Source organism: Misgurnus anguillicaudatus, chromosome 3 (assembly GCF_027580225.2).
Source record: "Misgurnus anguillicaudatus chromosome 3, ASM2758022v2, whole genome shotgun sequence".
In the NCBI taxonomy this organism is placed as follows: Eukaryota; Metazoa; Chordata; class Actinopteri; order Cypriniformes; family Cobitidae; genus Misgurnus; species Misgurnus anguillicaudatus.
The window spans coordinates 4,411,430-4,437,427 of record NC_073339.2 but is presented as its reverse complement, the minus strand read 5'-3'; the positions used below and the strand labels follow the sequence as shown (position 1 = coordinate 4,437,427).

The 25,998-nt window shown below is 36.3% G+C and overlaps 1 protein-coding gene across 1 annotated transcript; it reads left to right on the top strand.

Annotated features, from left to right (window-relative positions):
* The first annotated feature begins 533 nt into the window (after positions 1-533).
* LOC141355040 (uncharacterized) lies at positions 534-25,998 on the top strand. The gene is made up of 20 exons (XM_073860075.1): positions 534-603; positions 5,848-5,932; positions 6,026-6,228; positions 6,324-6,371; positions 7,096-7,461; positions 7,837-8,217; positions 8,303-8,359; positions 8,461-8,520; positions 8,699-8,730; positions 9,503-9,565; positions 9,680-9,854; positions 13,084-13,203; positions 21,951-22,132; positions 22,719-22,883; positions 24,542-24,751; positions 24,829-25,061; positions 25,204-25,270; positions 25,351-25,442; positions 25,522-25,684; positions 25,954-25,998. The coding sequence occupies exons 1-20, from the start codon at positions 534-536 to the stop codon at positions 25,996-25,998; spliced, it is 2,817 nt and encodes a 938-aa protein (XP_073716176.1).

The following is a 25,998-nucleotide window of genomic DNA, read 5'->3' as shown; positions in this document are numbered from 1 at the left end:
GTTTGTTTACATACATGGACGCATTGACTTGGGCACGAGTCCGACTGGATTTTTATTATTCACGGATATTCGCTAATACTTTACGGGTTTCAGATATAGTTGCGAGATCGTTCCACAACGCAAATACATAATCGCCACAGCGATGTTCCACTTTTAGACTCAAATTTACGACTTTGTGTAATGTACCACGATAACATTTAGTCATTAGTCCATGTAATATTCACTCCTACTGAGTGTAAACACAGGAGATGATGTTTGAATCGAAACGCGAGGAAATATATTAATTCCTTATTCGCAATGTTATTATTTCTCTGACAGCTGTGTTGTTATTCTAATTTTCATGCACAACCGGATTTCTCCGGACTTTCAATGGGAGTTAACCGTCCCATTCTACAACATACGGGTGCGTTTATGCTCACCCTCAACATTTCTAGTAGGCAAATAATATCAACTTACCAACACAGCTGCAGACAGAAAAGTAGACGTTTAAACCTCCTATTTTGCGATGAATGGAGTACTCTGTTATGGTTAAAATGTCGCGCTGGAAAGCTTCCTGGAGTACCACGTCACTTGTTCGGGTGTACTACGTCATCACGTCCTGTGGTATACGTCATCACGTCGGGATCACCAAGCTGTAAGGTGCCACCCACAAGCCCAACGACGGATGCAAGTGGAGTGGGTGAAGGGGACTCGTGTTCGTTCCTTCCTCAGCGCTTCTAGAAGAATAATTCCATAATCATGATTAAACTCATTTCTTTGATCTCTGTGTTTAAATTATAATCTGACTCCAATTTAATATACTAAGAATTTAGTGCATTATTCCAATTATCTGTTGATCATAATTTAGATGTTTGATTATTTATTAATTCCCATAGTCTTAGTTATTCGTTCATTAGGGACCCGGTATCGCACAGAGCATACGCCGGCCGTTTGCGTACATCTCACGGACACAAAATTGTCAGTCTGATCTTAGTCAGAGGTTACCGGGTAAACTAATATTTTTATGTCTGGCCGCCCCATGCTTGCTCCGATCATAAAAATAGTTACTTTAGTTTAGCACTCATGCAACTTGCTAAGGCAGGTGATAAACATAAATCTGAGAGTTTTAATGAATGTGCCCCATGCTCCATTCGAACATCAAAACCTCAGTGTGATAATATCCTGACACGATAATCTTGCGGTAATACCAGACTCCTTCTAATCTACTGATCATAACAATTTCTGAAAGAATTCAAATAAATCAATACAATTTCTGAATAATTCAGATGAATCAAATGTAACAATTTATTATACCAGGCAGGTTTCAGCTTCAAACATAAATTAAACAATATCATACAGAATTTGATTCAAGTCCAATTAATTAAAATGATCAACAGTTGCAAAAGTTACAAAGTCATACCTGGCAATAGACACTCTGGCTACAGAGTACTTCCATTATGAATATAATATACCCAAAATGGTTCAAAAAGATTCTTGTTAAAGATGTCTTCCATTCTGTTTGAATACACACACCCAAAGTGTGGGGAAGATTCTTGCTAAAGAATGCTTCCATAATGTCTGAATACACACACCCAAAGTGTGGGGAAGATTCTTGCTAAAGAATACTTCCCAGAGTCTCTTGCCAAGCCACCTTATATACACAGAATGAGACAAAGAATAATAAAATCTCAAAACAGGATTTGGTTGGTCGGTTCTCGTGACCTGAAGGAGCACCAAATGGGACTGTTAACCATCTGTGATCTAGATCTCCTCAGGAGTTGACACCCATCACAGGAGTACAGATTATGTCTTAAGTTTTAAACTTTGATATAGAAATTAGACCTTTTTAACCATCGCACCATGACCTTTAAAGGGGTCATATGATGAAAATGCCAGCATTGCCACCTTGTAGGTGCGAGCAAAAACAGGTCATTGAAATTTGGCTTTCATTATGATGTCATAAGGATATCTTATTAGAATAATACCGCCTCCTTAATCTGAACTCTCCAACCACTGCACTGCTGTTTAGTGCAGAGAGAAAGAGAGAGAAAAGAAGGACTTGACAGCACAATTGAGTTTGAATTACAACAAACCACCATCATTGTGATCAGTGTTTGAACTTTATCCGCTCATTTGCATTTTAAAAAACACACCCAAAACGACACATTTTTGGACTTGACAGCACAATAGAGTTTCAATTACAACAAACCACCATCATTGTGATCAGTGTTTGCACTTCATCCGCTCATTTGCATTTTAAAAAACACACCCAAAACGACACATTTTTGCTCAAACCTACAAAGTGGCAATGCTAACATTTTCATCATATGACCCCTTTAAAACAACACCAAACATGAAGATGAAACCTTTGTAGCATCACAACATATGATATACCCAATGTTACATGTGTTTAGTATATTTCCAGTAACCAAAACCTTAAAGGAGAAGAAAGAGGGGGTGAAATACAGATCAGTTCCTGTGTATCCGTGACCCCTGTGGAGAGAGACAACACGTCTCTCAAAAATAGACACAGAATGTGTTTTTTATTGTTTTATGGTCCAGCTCCAAAAACAAGACTTGTCCACACGTCACTTAAACGCTTGAAACATTTTGAGCTGTCACACAGTCACATTCCTATCTTAGCATATCTGCGCTACTCACCTGACCAACGGTGAGCTCATACTGCCAGAAGCTGGCGGAAGGCTCAATATCTAGCACCAGTGCTGTGATTGGCTGAAACGCTCGGGGCACAGGGAGTGCCTTCCAGGCAGCGCTGCCTTGAAGGCTTCGTTGAGGGCTTAAAACACCAACGAGTCAGGAGGTCAGCTCCTGCTGAAAAACTGCTAATTAAATCCAGGTGATTGGAACAAAATACTGGAGAGGACTTTTACTCCTGGCACATGGATTTGACACCTCTGAGTTTGCATTCTGACTGTTTTAGGTTGTGGACAGGTGTCTTTTATACTGCTAACAAGTTCAAACAGGTGCCATTAAAGGGGTCATATGGTGAAGATGTTGGCGTTGCCGCTTTGTAGGTTTGAGCGGGGGTGTGTCGTTTTGGGTGTGTTTTTTAAAATGCAAATGAGCGGATGAAGTGCAAACACTGATCACAATGATGGTGGTTTGTTGTAATTGAAACTCTATTGTGCTGTCAAGTCCAAAAATGTGTAGTTTTGGGTGTGTCTTTTAAAATGCAAATGAGCGGATGAAGTGCAAACACTGATCACAATGATGGTGGTTTGTTGTAATTCAAACTCAATTGTGCTGTCAAGTCCTTCTTTTCTCTCTCTTTCTCTCTGCACTAACTGGCAGTGCAGTGGTTGGAGAGTTCAGATTAAGGAGGCGGTAATATTCTAATAAGATATCCTTATGACATCATAATGAAAGCCAAATTTCAATGACCTATTTTTGCTCACACCTACAAAGTGGCAATGCTAACATTTTCATCATATGACCCCTTTAATACAGGTAACAAGTGGAGGACAGAGGATCCTCTTAAAGAAAAAGTTACAGGTCTGTGAGAGAAAGAAATCTTGCTTTTTTGTTATTGACCAAATACTTATTTTCCACCATAAATTGCAAATAAATTCTTAAAAAATCAGACAATGTGATTTTCCGGATTTTTTTCCTCATTTTGTCTCTCATAGTTGAAGTGTACCTATGATGAAAATTACAGGCCCCTCTCATCTTTTTAAGTGGGAGAACTTGCACAATTGGTGGTTGACTAAATACTTTTTTGCCCCACTGTAACTGTTTTTGCTCACACCTACAAAGTGGCAATGCTAACATTTTCACGCAATGGCCCCTTTAAAGGGGTCATATGATGAAGGTGTTAGCATTGCCACTTTGTAGGTTTGAGCAAAAATGTGTCATTTTGGGTGTGTTTTTTAAAATGCAAATGAGCGGATGAAGTGCAAACACTGATCACAATGATGGTGGTTTGTTGTAATTGAAACTCTATTGTGCTGTCAAGTCCAAAAATGTGTCGTTTTGGGTGTGTTTTTTAGAATGCAGATGGGCGGATGAAGTGCAAACACTGATCACAATGATTGTGGTTTGTTGTAATTGAAACTCTATTGTGCTGTCAAGTCCAAAAATGTGTCGTTTTGGGTGTGTTTTTTAAAATGCAAATGAGCGGATGAAGTGCAAACACTGATCACAATGATTGTGGTTTGTTGTAATTGAAACTCTATTGTGCTGTCAAGTCCAAAAATGTGTCGTTTTGGGTGTGTCTTTTAAAATGCAAATGAGCGGATGAAGTGCAAACACTGATCACAATGATGGTGGTTTGTTGTAATTCAAACTCAATTGTGCTGTCAAGTCCTTCTTTTCTCTCTCTTTCTCTCTGCACTAACTGGCAGTGCAGTGGTTGGAGAGTTCAGATTAAGGAGGTGGTAATATTCTAATAAGATATCCTTATGACATCATAATGAAAGCCAAATTTCAATGACCTATTTTTGCTCACACCTACAAAGTGGCAATGCTAACATTTTCATCATATGACCCCTTTAAGAAAATGACTCTATAACTAAGAAAGATGAAAAATGCAATTTTAGGTTTCAGACAGAGATGGTAAGAAAGAGGATAACAGAGCTCTTAATTCTGCTTCAGTTACTTTTTAACACTCTGTAAGATTGGGACAATATATATTCATTCAGTGTTTTTTTTTTAACTTAATAGGGCTGCCCATGCAGGGCCAGCGCTAAGGGGCCAATGTTTTGCCAATTAGCAAACCTGCACGGGGCCCTTAGGCTAGCCCTAAGTGGGCCCAAAAAGGGCCATCGTAGGCTTGCTGGCAGGGTGTTGTCTTGTTTTGCACTTCTTAGCCACCGTTATATGATTTAAAACAATTTTCAATACAATACAAGTGCTCAACTATTCCAGCATGCTCACACATGATTTAGTAGACAAATCAGCATTCAATTCTTCATTTATGCATTATTCATTTTGTTTATATTTTATTTCAGATTTTATTAAGGCTCTGTTGACCATCATCTCTGTTATGCAATGTAAGTGGGAACCAGTTGTGTTTGCTTGTTGATGCAAGTGAGATATTTGTCTAGTACAGAAACCATGCTTGAAATGTGACCTGTGCATTTAACTTATGCCGGTGAGGGCAAATTGTGAATTAACTGCGGCACCCGGTGAGCAATTGGGGTTAATGTGCCTTGCTCGAGGGCACCACAGTCACACCTTGGTGGCCGTGAGACTCAAACTGGTGACTTTCGGGTTACAGCAATTATTAGAGATACAGAAACAAACACCCTTTATTAAAAATAACACCCCTCCACGTCGTGCCGCATTATCACCTTAATTGAGCGGCCCGTCGTCATTTATTCCTTATGTAACATATATTAGCAACCAAATTAGACAAATGTAAAATGCACTTATAACATCATTTAATATATGGGGTATGTAAAACTCTCAGATGTACCCCTCTCATCACATTGTGTCTTGCACTTAATTTAAATTAATAAACAAACACAATTCAAATATGCTCTCATGACAAACATTCATTGATATGCAGTACCAGTTTGGTAAAAACATGCAGATTTTTTTCAGTTTTTGACATTGTTTATATATATAACAAATGTATATATCACTATAACAAAGTAATTTTACAACAAAAATGTGTATTTGTCTGATAATGTGATCTTAATATGATGCTCCATGTACACTTGAACAGCTTTTATTAAGCTATTGAAAGAAAAAGTTAATTTTATTTGAGCGTATTTTAAACCATGTGCACTGTTCACTACTGAAAGCCTATAATACAAAAATATTTAAAACTATTCAGCCTGAATTTATTTACATAAACCACACATCCATCTGCACATTTAAATTTTTCCTAATGTTTTTATTAAACAGGTGATCTCTCTGCTGACCCCTGCAACAACTACACTGTGCTGGACAATGCTTGGAGAGCCACCAACTATTATTCTTCCTCCCCCATGTGTGACAGAGCTGTCAGTTGGGTTGGCTGGTATCGACTTTACCTTAATGGCCAAAATGTTAGAATGCCAGAAACATGTGTTATTAACTATAGGTGTGGTACTGCATATCCACTGTGGCTAAGAGGTGGACACCCAACACCTGAGGATGGAGTGGTCACAAGAGATGTTTGTGGTTATGCAAACTATTACTGCTGCTATTATCAGTCATATCCCATTAGAGTCAAAGCCTGCACAGGTGGTTATTATGTCTATGAGTTTGTTCCACCAACTACATGCAATTTGGCATACTGTGCAGGTAATTATATTTCAGTCTGTTTATTTGTACATTTGATATTTGTTATAAGATATTTGTGACTTTGTTAATTAACAACACTTCATCAAACTTTTCAGATGCTAGCAGTGTTAACTTCATCAACACATCAACAATCGGTTCAACAGGTACAGTAATGTAAAGTGTTGTGTTGTCTGTGGTGGTGTATGAGGCTTATGGCTGTTATATGAAGGCCTTGACATTGATTTTTTGCCAGCTCCAGATTTCCAAAAATACTAGCCAGTCAACACTCTTATGTTTTTGAGAAGTTATGTTTAGTATGATTTCAGTCGGGTTAACAAAAATTTACTTGAGCTTAAACCTTTATGTAAATGACTTTTCAAACCAGATTCAAGAAGACTGCATAAAATGTATTAATATCAAATATTTAGCGCTGATACGGTTTTGTAAAGTTAATTTTTTTATTAAAAAATGGAGCTTGTTACAGTGCACAAGCAAATGGACCAATGAGCAGACGCTATGTGTAGGTAGTGGGAGTTGTTTGTGAATGTGTTTTTATATCGAAGAATCAGGATATTACAGTGAAATATCATGCAGCCTCCCAGGAAGTATTTTTGCATGTAAATAACATCTAATAGCCATCCAAACACATTTGTATCTGTTTGGGAACTGAAAGGAAAAACTGCATTTACAATGTTTAGTAAATCTAAATTAAAAACATGTAAATTAAGTAAATCTTCTAAAATACTGTGGGCCACTGGATGAGCTGTGTTTTGCTAAAATTGCTTCAATGAAGATTTCTTTAGTTAGTTATGACTCTTAGTGGTGTTAGAAATACTACTTTGAAGTTTTCAGAAAACAGTGTTTTCATAACAGATAATCTCTCTGCAGACCCCTGCAACAACTACACTGTGCTGAATGATTCAAGAAGATCCACCAACTATTATTCTTCCTCCTACATGTGTGACACCTCTGTCAGCTGGGTCGGCTGGTATCGGCTTTACCTTAATGGCCGTAGCACTCAAATGCCAGAAACATGTGTTGCAATGTATGGATGTGGTACTAATATCCCACTGTGGTTAAGTGATGGACACCCAAAACCTGAGGATGGAGTGGTCACCAGAAATGTTTGTGGTCATTGGAACAATGACTGCTGCTATTTTCAGTCAAATCCCATTAGAGTCAAAGCCTGCACAGGGGGTTATTATGTCTATGAGCTTGTTACACCAACTGTATGCAATAGGGCATACTGTGCAGGTAATTCAACTTTATTAAACCTAAAAGTCACAGACCAACCTATAAATAAATGAGCTGATCTGTAGTATTGAATAAATAATATATATGAGGGCATTTTTATCTGTTTATAAAGTAAAAACTGTTACAGTAAAATGTATAGTTACACAAGTAGTTATTGTGAAACTATTATCTAAAATGTAAAATCAAAGAAACAGGTCATAACAACAAATGAAATGTGTAGTCAATCTATTAAAATACTGAAATCTACTAGAGAAGCTGTGTTTTATGCTGTATGTGCTGCGTATTATTTAGTACAGCTTTCTTTAGTTATGACTCTTAGTGAAGAGAAAGAAAATGCTTTAGGGTTTTTGAGAAAACTATGTTTTTATTGAACAGATGATCTCGTTACTGACCCCTGCAACAACTACACTGTACTGGACGATTCAAGAAGAGCTACCAACTATAATTCCTCCTCCACCATGTGTGATAGAGATGTCTTCTGGGCCGGCTGGTATCGGCTTTACCTTAATGGTCAGAACATTCGAATGCCAGAAACATGTGTTGAAATATATAAGTGTGGTACTGATATCCCACTGTGGCTAAGTGGTGGACACCCAAAACCTGAGGATGGAGTGGTCACCAGACATGTTTGTAGTCAGGCGGGTGGTTACTGCTGCTATTATGAGTCATTTCCCATTAGAGTCAAAGCCTGCACAGGTGGTTATTATATCTATGAGTTTGTTAAACCAACTACATGCAATATGGCATACTGTGCAGGTAATTTATTTATGTCTGTGCCTCTTTTGCTAAAGTTGTGATTGTTGTCTCTGTTCATTAATTCCATTTAATCATTCACTTTCAGATGTTGACAGCATAAACAAAACCTACACAACTGTCACACCAGCGATCACCACACCTGGTAATGTAAAGTGCTGTGTCCTCCATTTTTTTACATGTGATGTCTATCTAATTAGATACGCTTGTCTTTGTTCATTAATTATAATTCATCAAACTTTTCAGGTGTTAAGTGTGCTATTACAACTTACACAACTGTCACACCAGCAATCACCACCACAACTGGTAATGATAATAGTCACTGGTTTATATTTTAGATTTCTACCAAGCAAACTGTGCAATGTAACACAATGAAAGTTTATAATATACAGATCTTGGTCATCTTCTAAATTCTCTAATGTACTTGTATTCATATGATTTGTTACATGGCTTTAATTTTCATTGTGTTTATGAATTGTTTCAGGTTTAAATATAACACAGCTTACAAATTGCACGGTAAGTTGACAGATTTTTTTAGCTAGCAACTAGATCCTGTCAATTTAAAGAGCAGCACAAATACAGTATAATAATTCAGCAATCGTGAAGGTGAGACGCTAAACGCTCGTCTGAACATTCTTCGTTAAAAATATGTTGGTTAAATAGTTTGGTTAAAAGTTGATTTCACTTCACACTATAGTTACAAGCCAATGTTTTTCCTTTATTCATATTTTGTTAATAATTTTGCTAATAAAATCATACATTGTATTTCATTTATTATTTTCTCTGACATTTTTTATTGTGCTGATGGTAAAATATTTTTTTATTGACAAGATGAATAAACATAATTGACACAATTTTTGTATAGTGTACATTTTATATTTGTTATACCAATCTCTCTCTTTACCGACACTTACATTTTGTGGGATCCATCAGGTCAGGAAGAAAATAATTCTAAGCAGAAAGTGGGGGAACACAGAATTCATTTTAATTTAGTGCGAAAAATACATTTTGGGAGTGGGATGAAAAAACAGTTCTGCAGAGACATCTAGTATAATGTGTTCTGTTCATTTACTTTTACTGATTTTTTTACTTTATATAAAAGCAACAACAAAAAACTGTATGATGTCTTTAATATTAAGAAACACTATAAGAAAAATTCCTAGCACTACTTTACTATTCTCAGTGTCAGTGACACAATCACCATAAAGTATGACAGTGAGGTTAATGAGGTTGATGTCTTCACTAGTCAACTAAAATCTTTAATAAACAGTTATGTTCTTGTCCACAGGGAACTTCTTGCGTACAGAATCTCCTTGACCAGTTAGAGAATATTACTGTCCTTCCTTTAACAGTGAGTCTATCAGAGACAAATGAGAAAATATTTGTACTGATGCAAATCAGTGCAACAAATATTTTTTAATGACATCTTTTTGAAGCTTAGCCATTTCCTTATTTACTGAATTAGGATGTGACCAAACTTTTGGACATGGTCTTCATTACTTCAGAAAAGATAAACACATCATCCAGTGACCTGAAGAAACAAGCGTCAGATGTGTTAAAAGTTGGTGAGAAGCTCGTCTCAATGTTGGTGAAGCCAACAAACACCTATGACAATGTCAGTTTCACTCGGGCAGCTGTAGGTAAGAGAGACACAACTAACACTAAAATAGTATACAAGTAAGGAATAATTGATAACAGGCCATTGAATCATTTGATAATAATGCACACCTAAGGTGGTAATGTGGCACGAAGCAAAGCGGATTGCCATTAGACCATTATTTTCAAATAATTTAAAGAAGCGGAGATTATTATTCTGCTTATAGTTACCACAGACATTTTTCTGGTGGTTATTTTCTGAACATTTCTCAATTAATCAGAAAAAAGCATTCAACAACATGATATAATGTAACCAGAGGCATCATGCCCATTGTGCCCCTTCTGATTTTTGAACCAAGAGGATTTTGCATGCAATCTCAAAATCAGTTAACCATCTTTTCATCTGTTTATTTCATGAGCAAAATATGATCAGTTCTTCACTTTCTAAGATTTTCACTGTTTTAATCACATGCTTCATTCTGGGTGCAAAGAATTATTAATGAATTATACAAAACCAGACACAACAGTACCATCATGGTCGCAGATTAACTGTGTGCAAAGGTGATAGGTAAAAATGGGTACTTAAAGGGGTCATATGATGAAAATGGTAGCATTGCCACTTTGTAGGTGTGGTCAAAAACAGGTCATTGAAATTTGGCTTTCATTATGATGTCATAAGGATATCTTATTAGAATAATACCGCCTCCTTAATCTGAACTCTGAAAGAGAGAGAAAAGAAGGACTTGACAGCACAATTGAGTTTGAATTACAACAAACCACCATCATTGTGATCAGTGTTTGCACTTTATCCGCTCATTTGCATTTTAAAAAACACGCCCAAAACGACACATTTTTGGACTTGACAGCACAATAGAGTTTCAATTACAATAAACCACCATCATTGTGATCAGTGTTTGCACTTCATCCGCTCATTTGCATTTTAAAAAACACACCCAAAACGACACATTTTTGCTCAAACCCACAAAGTGGCAATGCCAACATTTTCATCATATGACCCCTTTAATGTTTATAACTAGATTCAGCCCTTGGGGGAGCTGAGTCATTATGTTCTCTGACTCTGAGGTCAAATCTTATGCAATAATGCGTTCCTGTAATAATTTTATATAAATATGTTGATAACACTTTACAGTAAGGTTGTATTTGTTAAAGGGGTCATATTATGTCCCCAGAGTGTGTATGTGAAGTTTTAGCTCAAAATACTCCACAGCTAATTTATTATAGCATGTAAAAATTGATAATTTGTAGGCCTGAGCAAAAGTGAGCCGTTTTGGATGTGTCGTTTAAAATGCAAATGAGCGGATGAAGTGCAAACACTGATCACAATGATGGTGGTTTGTTGTAATTGAAACTCAATTGTGCTGTCAAGTACTTTTTCCTTTCTCTCTTTCTCTCTGCACTATGGCAGTGCTGTGGTTGGATATTGCAGATAAAGGGGGCCGTATTATTGTAATTCGCCTTACCACCTACCTCACAAAACAGGCAAAATCTGAACGACCTAATTTTTCACACGCTTGCAGAAAATGGCTTACCCAAACAAAGTTACTGGGTTAATCTTGATTACATTTTCTAGGTTGATAGAATCACTGGGGACCCAATTATAGCACTTTAAAATGGAAAAAGTCTGATTTTCACGCTATGACCCCTTTAACAGTTAGTTAATGCATTAGCTAAAATGAACAATTATTCTACACCATTTTTTAATCACACTCTAAATAAATAATCCGTAAAAAAAAAACGGATAATGTCCTGGCAGAAAATTACCGGTACCTTTTCCGTTATGTTTACAGACATTTCCGTTTATTCAAAAACTGAACATTCTGTAGATTTACAGAAAAATGTCCGTAGATTTACAGAACATTGTCCGTAACCTTTAGGGACACTTCAGTCTGCCTATGAAACGCAACAATGGTGACAATCAACAACACAGCTTCATACCGCAATGCATGCTGGGTACCAGGATTGTAGAAAACTCTTTCTTAACATTTACTCTCACCATTGTTGAGATTTGTATCCAAAGTGTTGATATCTCTGAAGCAAAAACCACAGCTGACAAATTTTCAGCCATCTTATTCAATACAGTGTGTTTTATAGATCAGCATAGAGTGTCACTTCTATACATTTCAGTTCTTTAATCTTATTTTATCATTTCATATTTAAATGTTAGGCAGCATAAACATAAAAACGACTAAGCCTATTTGACATCATAGACAATTCTCCTTCCTCAAGCAACAAACAAGTTGTAATTGCTACAAGCAAAAACACTGTTAAAAGAGCAGAGTCAGGTCTGGGAGGTCAAGGGACAAAAGCCTAACTAAAGGGAACACTAATCACCATAGTGGTGACTTCAAATGAGTCTAAAACAAACACAAACTGTAGATTTAATGTGATAAATGTTGTGGTAAATATCCATTTGACTTACACGTCACGTAAGAAAGAAGATTTGTCTACTAAATCACATGTGTGGATGCTGGAATAGTTTAACACTTGTATCTTGTTCTGACAGCATTTGTTTAGAAGTTAAACATCATCCATGTTAGAAAAGAACTCTGCAAGCAAGTTGTAATTTTAGGTTTCAAACAGAGATGGTGATAGAGAGGCAAAAGTGAAAGATTGCAGCAGGTGTTATTGCACCCATAATGCAACTTGTTATTTAAAAAAAACGGATAAATGCCTGTAAAACATAAATACGGAAAATTCCTTCATATTTACACAGTACTTTGTCAGTTTTTTAACGGATTTTTTTTAGAGTGCATGTTTATTTCAGCGTTTACTAATACATTTATAAAATTAAGCATTTTCAAATGTTTACTAATACAACCTTATTGTAAAGTGTTTATACAGTAGGCTAGTAAATATTAAAATAAAAATTGTTGATTACAGCATTACATTTAGATCTGCTTACATTGCATCAAAGATTTATTTTTATTAACTGTTTTTGCAGTGTTGATCATTACAGCCAATTACAGACATGACTGTTGAGCGCATATATTTATCATTAATGTTTACAATAGCAATGGAATCATTCATAAATGTTTCTCTTTTTGTGCAGTCTATAAGAATTTGGCATATAAAAGGTTTCAATGTTTAATTAATGTTAATAATTATGATAACAGTATGAAGGGTAGCTGTGCACATGTGCCCCCTTAAAAAATTTTGATGAATGATGCCCCTGATGTAACTGAAGGCATGTGCTCATAAAATAACCTTTGATGTTTTAGATGACATAGAAATTTGTGTTTCTTTAAAAATTAGAGGCACAAGTCTTCATGGTTGGACCGCAGGCCCCCTTAAATAAAATCCCTCAGCTCGACACAACAAATGCTTCTATAGACATTGATCTCATTGGGATCGCCAAAAACAACAACGACACAGGTATGCAAAAAAAAACCCCTTCAACACAGCCAATAACTATTGTAAAAAGACATTGTCAGAAAGCACATGTATATGCTTTCATTTTATCTGTAAAAATACAATGAGTTAATTATATTCATAAGAGTTATTAAAGGAATAGTTTACCAAAGAATAAAAATAACTCAGTACTCACCTGGCTGAAATAACTGCCAAAAGGCACAGCAAACTTGACTACTGAGTGCCACGATTTCCCTAAAGATACTTTTGCTTCATCCTTGCATCCTTTTTGGCATCTTCTCATCAAATTTATTAACATGTCAATCAAAATATTCATGGCAGACAGAAATCGTGGTTTCCAATAGACTCTTACTTGCTAGATTATGTTTTAAAAAAAATTAAATATCGATTGGTTAGACAGATAGGACAGAGAGATAGTTTGGCACTTGGATAGCCTGTCCAAATGTTTTGGCCAGTCCTATATTTCAGGTGTATGACGAAACTTATTTTCTTCCTAAAAGTTCTTATTGCTGATTGATAGAGCGAGCAGTAGTAATCTTCTGTCATACAGGAACAGATTAAACAGCAGGAGTCAAACACGTCTTTTTGGAGACCAAATTTACCACTCAATAACTATCACTGTATTACAACCCCTAGGGATAGGATGCAATAAATAGGCAGATGCAAAAGACTCCCGTAGCCTTCAGACCAAGTAGAAGCCAGACTAGAAATTTAAGGTCTTTTTTTGTGTAGGTTATAAAGGATGTAAGCAGCAAATATCTAAGGAATAATAGAACGGGTTGTTGAATTATTAGAAAATAATGCACACCCAAGGTAATAATGCAGCACAATCATTCATAAATGTTTCTCTTTTTGTGTAGTCTATAAAAATATTACGGTGGCCGTCAGGGGTCACTGCCTTGCAATGAAAGAAAACACATGCAAATAGAAAAAACACCAGCAAATCAAGAAAACATCTTCATCAGTTTGACAACACATGCGCTGCAGATATCGCAACACATCCAAATACAGAAACGCGTTGCAAATATCACAACACGAACAAAAACAGAAACGCGTTCCAAATCTCACAACACATCCAAATACAGAAACGCGTTGCAAATTCTTACAACACGACCAAAAACAGAAACGCGTTCCAAATCTCACAACACAACGGAAGTGTTTCAGGGGGGTCACAAAAAGTGATGCACCGGTCTGAGAAGTGTTTTCGGTTTACATTCAATTCGTCCGTGGAGCTTTTGTGAGTTTACATCGATCAAATGTAAGTTTTTCTTGTTTATTTTAATATCCTAATTGCATATTTTTTTAGCCTTTCCATTATTATTAGCCTATAGACTCAAATAACTTGACGAAATACATAATAAACTGTGAAACGTTGTGTTAGCTGGCTTAGTTACACAAATGTCACTAGATAGTGTTCTAGGAGGACAATAAATACCACATTCTTCATTAAAACAAGTAAAAATAACGTGTGTGTGTGTGTGTGTGTACACGTGTGTTTCTATGGGAGGTTTTTGTGCTAATAATAGCTTATTGAACGTCTAACCAAACGTCTTGTGTGTGTGTGTTTTATTTTCAGGCAGCAAACATACTGTTTATAACTATATACAATAGTGTTAATTCAAGTTGTTTTTCATATTTTATTTACACATTTATCAGTTTTATATCATCTCTTTTATTATGTCTCAAACTTGTTTATTTTATATTGTGTGCTATGTGATTTTACGAATAGTTAACATAATTATTCTGTATTTTGTCTTTTTATTCTTCTAAGAAAGCGAAAGGACCTGCTATTACATTGAGAGCATCCTGAGCAGATGCATAGTGTGATATGGTAGCATGATAGAAATTAACTGCAAGAGCCTGTAGAGAGGGATAAAGTCTACTGAGAGGAACACCACTGCCTTCCTTTTCACATTTGACAAACTAACGCACCAAAATTAACCAGAGTTTTGTTAGGTAGCTTTAAATTTGAGCTTGGGGCTTGTGTCAGACTGGTCTATCATTGTATCTATTCCAGAGCAAGATTTCTACTGCAAACTAAATAAAAATTAAATTGCATTAAAAAAAACATTTGTTTACTAGCTTAAAACAACATAACATATAACAAATAACACGTTTTCTAATTGTAACACAATTTTAAGTTAAAGTTAAGCATCAGGGCCATAATTTGTATTTTTCATTAGTAACAGCTTATGTTTTGTAGCTCAACTTCTGACAGTTTTGGATGCTGTTAGGTGATAATCTGGTCATACAGATTTACAATGTTAATGTTAATCTGAGAATGGTGATTATTTGTAATTATTTCTCTTGATTCTTTGTAGACCACTGCATTGTATTTCATATCATATCAGCTGCATATGAAGATGCATAAATTGGATTGACATTAAACATCTTGTTCAAAGATTCCTCTCCTGATTTTCTTACTGGAATCTGCTCCATATTTAGCCACCTCAACCAGCTAAACCTTAAATGTAGTGAAGCTAACTACAACCAGAACATCAATCTTATCGCTTTGACATGTACTGTATGACTTTTATTTGAATGAATAATACTATAACATCTTACAATGTTGATACTTCTTTTTAGTTCCTGCTTAGAACTTCTCGTAAAGGACAATGCTATTAAAAAACTTGCAGTAAAGCTGATTGATTGCCTATTTGTTTACTACAAATACCATGGCTATATGCAAATACAGTAACAAAACTGTTTCTTTTCTATCATCCTTGGTAGGTTATTTTCTATTTTTATCAAATTACTTACATTTTAAGATTATAAATCTTGCTGTTTCCTTTTCTTCCCTAAAATGAAAGAGTGTTTTTAAAGGAATCAAAGAAATTATTTTAAATATTCTCTCTTAAATATGCAAATGAAAAATGCATTTGAAGTTTAAAGCCTTTATTTTCATATGTATAGATACCTGTACAATGACATTCTTCCTTTTTATTGCCACATTACATTAAACTGTGGTTGTCATTAAAATAATAAACTAGAAAGAAACCTGTTATACAATATAATGTTGTCTGTGCAGTGTAAGTGTGACATGCTTGCCAAGTATGCAGCGCATACTCAAAAATGTGACCTCTGCATTTAACCCATCCCAGTAAATGGTGAACACACATGGAGCAGTGGGCAGCTATTCCTTCAGTGCCCGGGGAGCAATTGGGTTTAATGTGCCTTGTTCAAGGACATCACAGTCGCAACCTGCCGGCAGAGACGGAAACTGGAACTGGCAACTTTCGGGTTACAAGTCCAACCCTCTAACCACTAGGCTATGACTATGTGTATCAAAACCTGCAGTATTAAACTAATGTTTGTGTAGAGATTAAAATAATGACAGTGATATTGGGGTCAATTAATGTTTTTGACATATTGAACACTGAGGGCTGCTGGATAAAACGGTTCCTCAATCTTTACGTCCTGTAGCTTACACTTCTGTATGTATTGCCAGAGGATGTAGGTGGAAACAGTTTGGTATAAGTGGGCATTTTAACAATGGAACCGGCTCCTTTCTGTACTGTGTTCCTCTCAGTAGACTTTATCCCTCTCTACAGGCTCTTGCAGTTCATTTAAATCATGCTACCATATCACACTATGCATCTGGTCAGGATTCCCTCAATGTTAAAACAGGTCCTCTAGCTTTCCTAGAAGAATAAAAAGACAAAATACAGAATAATTATGTTAACTATTCGTAAAATCACATAGCACACAATACCCAGATAGCACAGGTACGTCTGCAAGATGTCTGGTAAAGATCTGGAGATCTGGAATACATCTGGTGTGTAAAAACATCTTATAAAGGTCTTAGAAAGAGCTGCTTTACATACATTCTAAATCAAAAACGTCTTGCAGACGTCTTCAATATGTCTATATGCAGAGGTGTCAAATCCATGTGCCAGGAGTAAAAGTCCTCTCCAGTATTTTGTTCCAATCACCTGGATTTAATTAGCAGTTTTTCAGCAGGAGCTGACCTCCTGACTCGTTGGTGTTTTAAGCCCTCAACGAAGCCTTCAAGGCAGCACTGCCTGGAAGGCACTCCCTGTGCCCCGAGCGTTTCAGCCAATCACAGCACTGGTGCTAGATATTGAGCCTTCCGCCAGCTTCTGGCAGTATGAGCTCACCGTTGGTCAGGTGAGTAGCGCAGATATGGTAAGATAGGAATGTGACTGTATTTGAGTTCAGCTCGAAATGTTTTGAGCGTTTAAGGGATGTGTTACTGCGTTTTCACATGTCCGTAGCACAATTTTTTCGTGCCAGTTTCATGTATTGGTTGCACAATTGTTTTTCCTATTTTTTTTTACCATTGTTGCTTGGGGCTTAGATTTGTGGCTTTCGTCTAATTTTTAGAATGTTTTCATGCGAGGATAAAGTTGCGTTTGGCATAAATGCGGATGTCATTTTAAGCATTGGTTTATATGTTTATTTAACAGAATAACCCAGGAGTTGGGGTTACGGTGAGGATGTCATTTTATGTAACAGAAAGTTGTTCTAACCACAATCACAAGCAACAATGGCAAGCAAATACGAAAAAGAATTTAGCAACCAATACGTGAAACCGCCACAAAAAAAACTTGTGCCATAGACATGTGACAACGCAAAAACACGTCACTTAAACGCTCAAAACATTTCGAGCTGGATTCAAACACAGTCACATTCCTATCTTACCATATCTGCGCTACTCACCTGACCAACGGTGAGCTCATACTGCCAGAAGCTGGCGGAAGGCTCAATATCTAGCACCAGTGCTGTGATTGGCTGAAACGCTCGGGGCACAGGGAGTGCCTTCCAGGCAGCGCTGCCTTGAAGGCTTTGTTGAGGGCTTAAAACACCAACGAGTCAGGAGGTCAGCTCCTGCTGAAAAACTGCTAATTAAATCCAGGTGATTGGAACAAAATACTGGAGAGGATTTTTACTCCTGGCACATGGATTTGACACCTCTGTCTATATGACATCTTTTAGGAAACGTCTCAGAGACGTATTGCAGATGAGCAAACAATCTAAATAATACGTCTTGCAGATGTAAACGCAGACATCAAATAGACGTCTTTGAGATGTATGTGTGCTATCAGGGTATAAAATAAACAAGTTTGAGACATAATAAAAGAGATGATATAAAACTGATAAATGTGTAAATAAAATATGAAAAACAACTTGAATTAACACTATTGTATATAGTTATAAACAGTATGTTTGCTGCCTGAAAATAAAACACACACACACAAGACGTTTGGTTAGACGTTCAATAAGCTATTATTAGCACAAAAACCTCCCATAGAAACACACGTGTACACACACACACACACACACACGTTATTTTTACTTGTTTTAATGAAGAATGTGGTATTTATTGTCCTCCTAGAACACTATCTAGTGACATTTGTGTAACTAAGCCAGCTAACACAACGTTTCACAGTTTATTATGTATTTCGTCAAGTTATTTGAGTCTATAGGCTAATAATAATGGAAAGGCTAAAAAAATATGCAATTAGGATATTAAAATAAACAAGAAAAACTTACATTTGATCGATGTAAACTCACAAAAGCTCCACGGACGAATTGAATGTAAACCGAAAACACTTCTCAGACCGGTGCATCACTTTTTGTGACCCCCCTGAAACACTTCCGTTGTGTTGTGAGATTTGGAACGCGTTTCTGTTTTTGGTCGTGTTGTAAGAATTTGCAACGCGTTTCTGTATTTGGATGTGTTGTGAGATTTGGAACGCGTTTCTGTTTTTGTTCGTGTTGTGATATTTGCAACGCGTTTCTGTATTTGGATGTGTTGCGATATCTGCAGCGCATGTGTTGTCAAACTGATGAAGATGTTTTCTTGATTTGCTGGTGTTTTTTCTATTTGCATGTGTTTTCTTTCATTGCAAGGCAGTGACCCCTGACGGCCACCGTAAAATATGGCGTATAAAACATTTTTAATTGATGTTAATAATTATGATTACAGTATAAAGGGTAGCTTCGCACATGTGCGCTCTTATGCTGCGTTCCAGGCAACCTGTAACCCGTAACTCACGACTTCAAAATCACGAGTCACGACTTTGAACTGGGAGTACTTCGATCTAGTACGAGTTCACGGGTGGGAAGTCACGGGTTTGACTGCCGTTCCAGTGCACTTTCACCGGTAGAAGGTTGTAAAAACACGAGTTACAGGCTGCCTGGAACGCATAGGGTCGTGAGTCGTGGTTTTGAAGTCGTAACTCACGAGTTTAAAAACCTGCCTGGAACGCAGCATTAGTCGCTGTCCCGTATACGGGACACCTGTATTTCCTTCAATATTGTTGAGGTAAATGTTAATCTATCACTACAAACTATATATTGTTGGAAAGGTCTAAGCCTCTAGAATACATATTTCAGCAGTGTTTTATAAAATAAGTTATGAAGGGAGAGGAATTGATTCATTTATGAAGAGAGTGCGCCTCAAAACATTTATATCCTGCTTAATGTCACTGCCTACGTTTACTTCAGTGTTTTCCATGTGAATTCTTATCCAATCATGACAAACTATATATCATTGGAAAGCACTAAGAGTGTAGTTTTCATATATCCTCACCATTTTGGGAGAATTATGACGTAGTGAGACTCAGTTTCTAAAATGTCACGGGCCAACATGTAGGCCCAATTAGATTTTACATATTTATAACACTAAACCCCTACTCTAAACCTAAAAAATCTTGATAAACTATATATCAATGGAAAGCTCTCAGAATGTAGTTTTCATATTTCAAGGTCATCTGATGATAGAAATAATGTAGTGACAGTTTTTAGTTACATGACCCCACCCCCCATAGGAATGCATATTAATTTTATATATTCATAATTCTAATATCATATTATAAATCTTCAAAAATGTTGACAAACTATATATCATTGGAAAGCTCCAAGACTGTAGTTTTCATATTTCAAAACATTTTAGCAGTAATAATAACGCAGTGACAGTTATTTATTAATTTGCAGCAAGAGTATGCAGCAAACCGTTGACACCTAGTGGCCTTTGTTGGTAAAACGACAAAAAGTCACACAAACCTCATTTTTTTGTGATTTTACCTTGAAAATTGAATCACAACAACTTGAGACTTATGGCTTCATTTTTGCATTATTTCTTTTTTGAAATATTTACATTTTTATAGTTGTATTTATAAAATTATTATCTTATGGAATTATTTTTATTTATTAAAAGAAATTTAAACTGCTATAACAGTGTATATATATATATATATATATATATATATATATATATATATATATATATATATATATATATATATATTCAGTGAAAAGCCTTAAATTGTCTTCTTTAAAACAAGACCAAGATTAGGCTTTTAGACAGTTATATTAATTTGAAGGTGCACATCAAATTTCCCCCACACACTTAAAAGGGGTGGGTGACAGCGTAGGGGTTAAAGGGGCCATGGCATGAAAATGTTAGCATTGCCACTTTGTAGGTGTGAGCAAAAATAGGTCAATGACATTTGGCTTTCCTTATGATGTCATAAGGATATCTTATTAGAATAATACCGCCCCCTTAATCTGCACTATCCAACCACAGCACTGCCATTTAGTGCAGAGAGAAAGAGAGAGAAAAGAAGGACTTGACAGCACAATTGAGTTTGAATTACAACAAACCACCATCATTGTGATCTGTGTTTGCACTTCATCAGCTCATTTGCATTTTAAAGGACACACCCAAAACGACCCATTTTTGCTCAAACCTACAAAGTGGCAATGCTAACATTTTCATGCCATGGGCCCCTTTAAAAATGCACTGCAAAAAATACTTTCTTACTTAGTAATTTTGTCTTGTTTTCAGTAAAAATATCTAAAAATTCTTAAATTAAGATATAATTTCTTGATGAGCAAAATGACCTTGGAAAATAAGTCTAGTTTTTAGACTAAAAATATAAACTTTAAATAACTCCTAACTTTTAGACTTATTTTCCTGGGTTATTTTGCTCATCAAGAAAATATATTTTAATTTAATAAGTTTTAGATATTTTTACTGAAAACAAGACAAAAATACTAAGTAAGAAAGTCATTGCAGTGTGGTTGGACTGCAGGCCACTTTAAATAAAAATGGAACAGTTTTGCAAAAAATATTTTACAGGCAGTTACACACACTTTTATCCTCCTAAGACCCGAGCTTTGGTTTGTCTTTTTTTAGATTTCTTCCAGCTATTTGTGGTTAGAAAGAACCAATAAATATAATAACCCATTTTTTTTTAACATGAAGCAGTGTAATTGTCTACGTTTGTGTACAACAGGTTCCAGTTACACGGAATTAAGTATTATGGAGCAAACAACAAAAAAATGTGATGCCCACGTATATGGACATCCAGGTCTTAGGAGGTTAAATAAGTTTGTGTTACATGTCAATTGATTTGATTGGCTAATTTTAATGCAAGTCCCTTTAGCTATGCCACTGTAAAGTACTGTAAATAACGCTTGCTTCCGGTATAAATTATATTAGAGTAAGGTTATGAAAAATGACGGTTTGTAAATGCATTTCTTACTTTATCAAGCTATTTTTCATTTTTGTTTAAAAACTGGTGGGACCAAATTACATCTGTGATAAGCAACCATCAGCAGAAACATTATTCAGCACCTCCTGTATAAGTGTGGATACTTTCATGTATGTAGTGGGGAGGGGGTGTCTGTCTATCCAATATTTCACTCTCTGCAATGTTTAGACTCACTTTGCATTAAAATCTTAAAATAAATAGGATTGTCCTTCTCTGTATCTGTTGCAGGATCAGCTGCTGTGGCTTTCATGAGCTACAACACAATGGAGGACCTACTGAAACCAGACTTCTTCAACACATCAAATGACACAGTTAAAACAATGATGTCCACTGTCATCTCAGCTACTCTTCCTAAAACCACCAACACAACCCTCACTAAACCAGTTAACTTCACCCTCAAACACATCAGAGTGAGTTACTCTCATTGACTCCTGTCATCTTAAAGGGGACATATTATGAAAATCTGACTTTTTCCATGTTTAAGTGCTATAATTGTGTCCCCAGTGCTTCTATCAACCTAGAAAATGTTAAAAAGATCAACCCAATAACTTAGTTTTGGTAAACCATTTTCTGCAAACATGTGAAAAAATAGGTCATTGTCATTTGCCCCTTATTGTGATGTCAGAATAAGGTAATACCGCCCCCTTTATCTGCACTATCCAATCACAGCACAACCATTTAGTATGGAGAGAAAGAGAGAGATAAAATATTTCACAGCACAATTGAGTTTCAGTTGCAACAAACCACCATCATTGTGATCAGTGGTTGCACTTCATCCGCTCATTTGCATTTTAAATGACACACCCAAAACGGCACACTTTTGCTCAGACCTATTTTAGACTTAGTTTACATATTTAAAAAAATCTCATAATATGTCCCCTTTAATTTCTAATGTAAATGTATCTTTATTTCCAATATTAGCACTGATTAATAACTTTAAGAACAGTGATACATTTCTTTCAAATGATGATTGAATATTCTTTCTTTTTTATGAAGGAGTTTGTATCTGGAGGTAATCTTTCCTGTGTGTACTGGAACATCACTGAGTGGATTGTAGATGGTTGCTCTGTTGAACAAACCAACAGCAGCTTCACTGTGTGTTCATGTCTTCATCTGTCAACATTCGCTCTCATCATGCAGACCAGCAGAAGCCCATCAGAGGTAAGACAACTTAAAACAGGTAAGACTTATATTTAAGGGAGGAGTCTAAAATGTGCTCCTCTTAAAGGTGTCATATCGTGAAAATGTTAGCATTGCCACTTGTAGCATTGTAGGTTTGAGCAAAAATTTGTCGTTTTGGGTGTGTCTTTTAAAATGCAAATGAGCTGATGAAGTGCAAACACTGATCACAATGATGGTGGTTTGATGCAATTGAAACTCAATTGTGCTGTGAATTATTTTTCTCTCTTTCTTTCTCTCTGCACTAAATGGCAGTGCTGAGGTTGGATAGTGTACATTAAGGGGCGGTATTATTCTGAGAAGATATCCTTATGACATCATAAGGAAAGCCACATTTCAATGACCTGTTTTGCTCACACCTACAAAGTGGCAAATTATGCTAACATTTTCACGCCATGGCCCCTTTAAGCTACCATCCTGCAGATTTTAGGTATGTTCGACTTCATGCGGTTCTGCGCAAGCCGGTCAGTGGCTGACTTGAAGCAGTGCATGAGAGTTAGAATTGTTGTCCGACTTGAGCTGGCACTGAAGGTGTGACTGTGACATTAAAGCAGATTAAAGGGCCCATGGTATGAACAAGTTAGCATTGCCACTTTGTAAGTGTGAGCAAAAATTAGGTCATTGAAATTTAGCCCTCCTTATGATGTCTTAAGGAGCTCTTATTATAATAATACCGCCCACTTAATCTGCACTATCCAATCAGAGCCCTGCCATTTAGTGCAGAGGGAAAGAGAGAGAGAAAAAATAATTCACAGCACAATTGAGTTTCAATTTCAACAAACCACTATTATTGTGATCAGTGTTTGCACTTCAGCTGCTCATTTGCATTTTAAAGGACACCCAAAACGACACATTTTTTGCTCACACCTACAAAGTGGCAATGCTAATATGTTCATGCCATGGGCCCTTTAAAGGGCCCATGACATACAGAGGTTAGAATTGCTACTTTGTAGATGTGAGCAAAAGATAGGTCGTTGAAATTTGGCCCTCTTTATGATGTCATAAGGAGCTCTTATTAGAATATTACCGCCCCCTTAAAGGGGTCATATTATGACATATTTTTAAGATGTAAAATAAATCTTTGCTGTCCCCAGAGTGTGTATGTGAAGTTTTAGCTCAAAATACTCCACAGCTAATTTATTATAGCATGTAAAAATTGATAATTTGTAGTGTTACTTTCGTCCCGACAGGATCTCCTCACATTTAAACACGATTTACTTTTATTTTGAAAAACTCAGAGAAGTGAAACTTTAGGATGTGTTAGGTCACTAAATAACCTGTAGATTGGTCAGTATTTTAACACATGAAACAAAAAACACAACACTTTATAAGAAAAAAATGGAATAAGAATTTCCTTTAGTTAGGACAGTAGCCCACCAGGAGCAGAGTTGAAGACACCTGGGGCACCTTCTTCGTATGTGGATTACTCAGCTGGATTTAACTGTTGATGATTTGGCTTGATCTTGGATTATATACATATTAATCATTAACAACTCTTCAACTCTGATTGTGCGTCAGTCTTTCTGTCCAGAAAAATTTATTAAAGCAGTCACACACTTTGAAACAGAGGCAAAAAGACTTCAGTCCATGCAATTAAAAAATATATATTTCATTTTGTATGTCTCTTGTTACTTTCTCAGGATGGTGATCCTCTGATGGAGTTGGTGAATTTGGTGGCTGTGATCGTGGGTCTGGTGTTTACTAGTTTGGCTCTGCTGACTTTTGCTTTCTGTCGATGGAAACCTGGAGTGAACAATGTAGCTCGAATCAACCTCTGCATCAGTCTGCTGTCTGCTCATCTTCTGTTCTTACTCACACAACAATTCATCACACTTATAAAACCTCACAGGGTGATATTTTTAAACTGTTTTAATTACTGTATACTAACTAACTATACAGTACACTAACATACTAACTCTCTCTTCAGGAGTTGTGTGCTGTGATATCAGGAGCTCTTCACTTCTTCTTTCTCGCCTGCTTTGTGTGGATGTTCATTGAAGCTGTGCTGCTCTTCATCTGTGTGAAGAACCTATCACAGATCAGCTCCAAACAGAGGGCGGTACTTAACAGTGGATTCTTGATTGTGATTGGATATGTGATTGCTTTTGTTATAGTGGGCGTGTCTGTTGGACTGGTTCCTGAAGGTTATGGCAGCGAACAGTATGTTTAAAGATTTATATTATAAGCAGAGACATGTATACAAATTACAGATAAGATTAAACTCTGTCAGTCATGTTAATATTTCAACACTGGACAGCTAAAAAGTATTTTTTCAATGTTTTATGGCATTTCCTGTAAACAGATGCTGGATTAAACAGGAGAAAGGCTTCATCTGGAGTTTTCTGGGACCTGTTTGCTTCATTCTTGCAGTATGTTTAGTTTAGATGATTTTTAAAAAACCCTTTTAACCACTGGAAAACAAAGTGATTGTCTGCATTTGTTTCTGCAGATAAACATGATTCTCTTCATGAATATCATCATCAGTCTGAACTCAACTCTCAAAAAACTCAAGGCTGAATATTCACGGAAGAAACAAACCAAGTAAATATAATTTTTAAGAGAGAAACACATATGGACAGTAAAGAAACACATGGATCATTTTCTTTCTCTCTCTCTACAGGATTATGGTTTTTAAAACTCTGGCCCAGTTTGTGATTCTTGGTTGTCCTTGGATTCTGGGTTTCTTCACTGAGAACAATCAGATGATGAAGATTCTCTTCCTGATCCTGAACTCACAGCAAGGAACCTTTATCTTTCTGGTCTACTGTGTCCTCAGTGATGAGGTGAATCATCATTTCCTCCATTACAGACTCATTCTGCCATCATATTAGATACACAATTATTTTAATGCTACCTAAAATAAAACCACACCCTCATGTAGCCATAGACACATTAGAGAGAAGCAGAGAAGTCAAAGCTTTAGATTTCTGGATGACATCAGACAGAAGACGGAAAAATAATAATAATAACCAATTCATTTATTCTTTGTTTTATTTGTAAACATTTTGTGCAGTGTTGTAACCTCCTTCTTCTCCTCTCATGTCTTGTTCAGGTCAGACAGCAGTATATGAAGTGGATGAGAGCTCTTCTCCCTTGA

What these genes read in the sequence shown, in the direction of transcription:
- LOC141355040 (XM_073860075.1), top strand. Translation starts at nt 534, where the DNA reads ATGTCGCGCTGGAAAGCTTCCTGGAGTACCACGTCACTTGTTCGGGTG. An exon ending in TTACTGTCCTTCCTTTAACA is followed by an intron (nt 9,566 to 9,679) that starts GTGAGTCTATCA and finishes TTACTGAATTAG; the next exon opens with GATGTGACCAAACTTTTGGA. An exon ending in CACTTATAAAACCTCACAGG is followed by an intron (nt 24,752 to 24,828) that starts GTGATATTTTTA and finishes CTCTCTCTTCAG; the next exon opens with GAGTTGTGTGCTGTGATATC.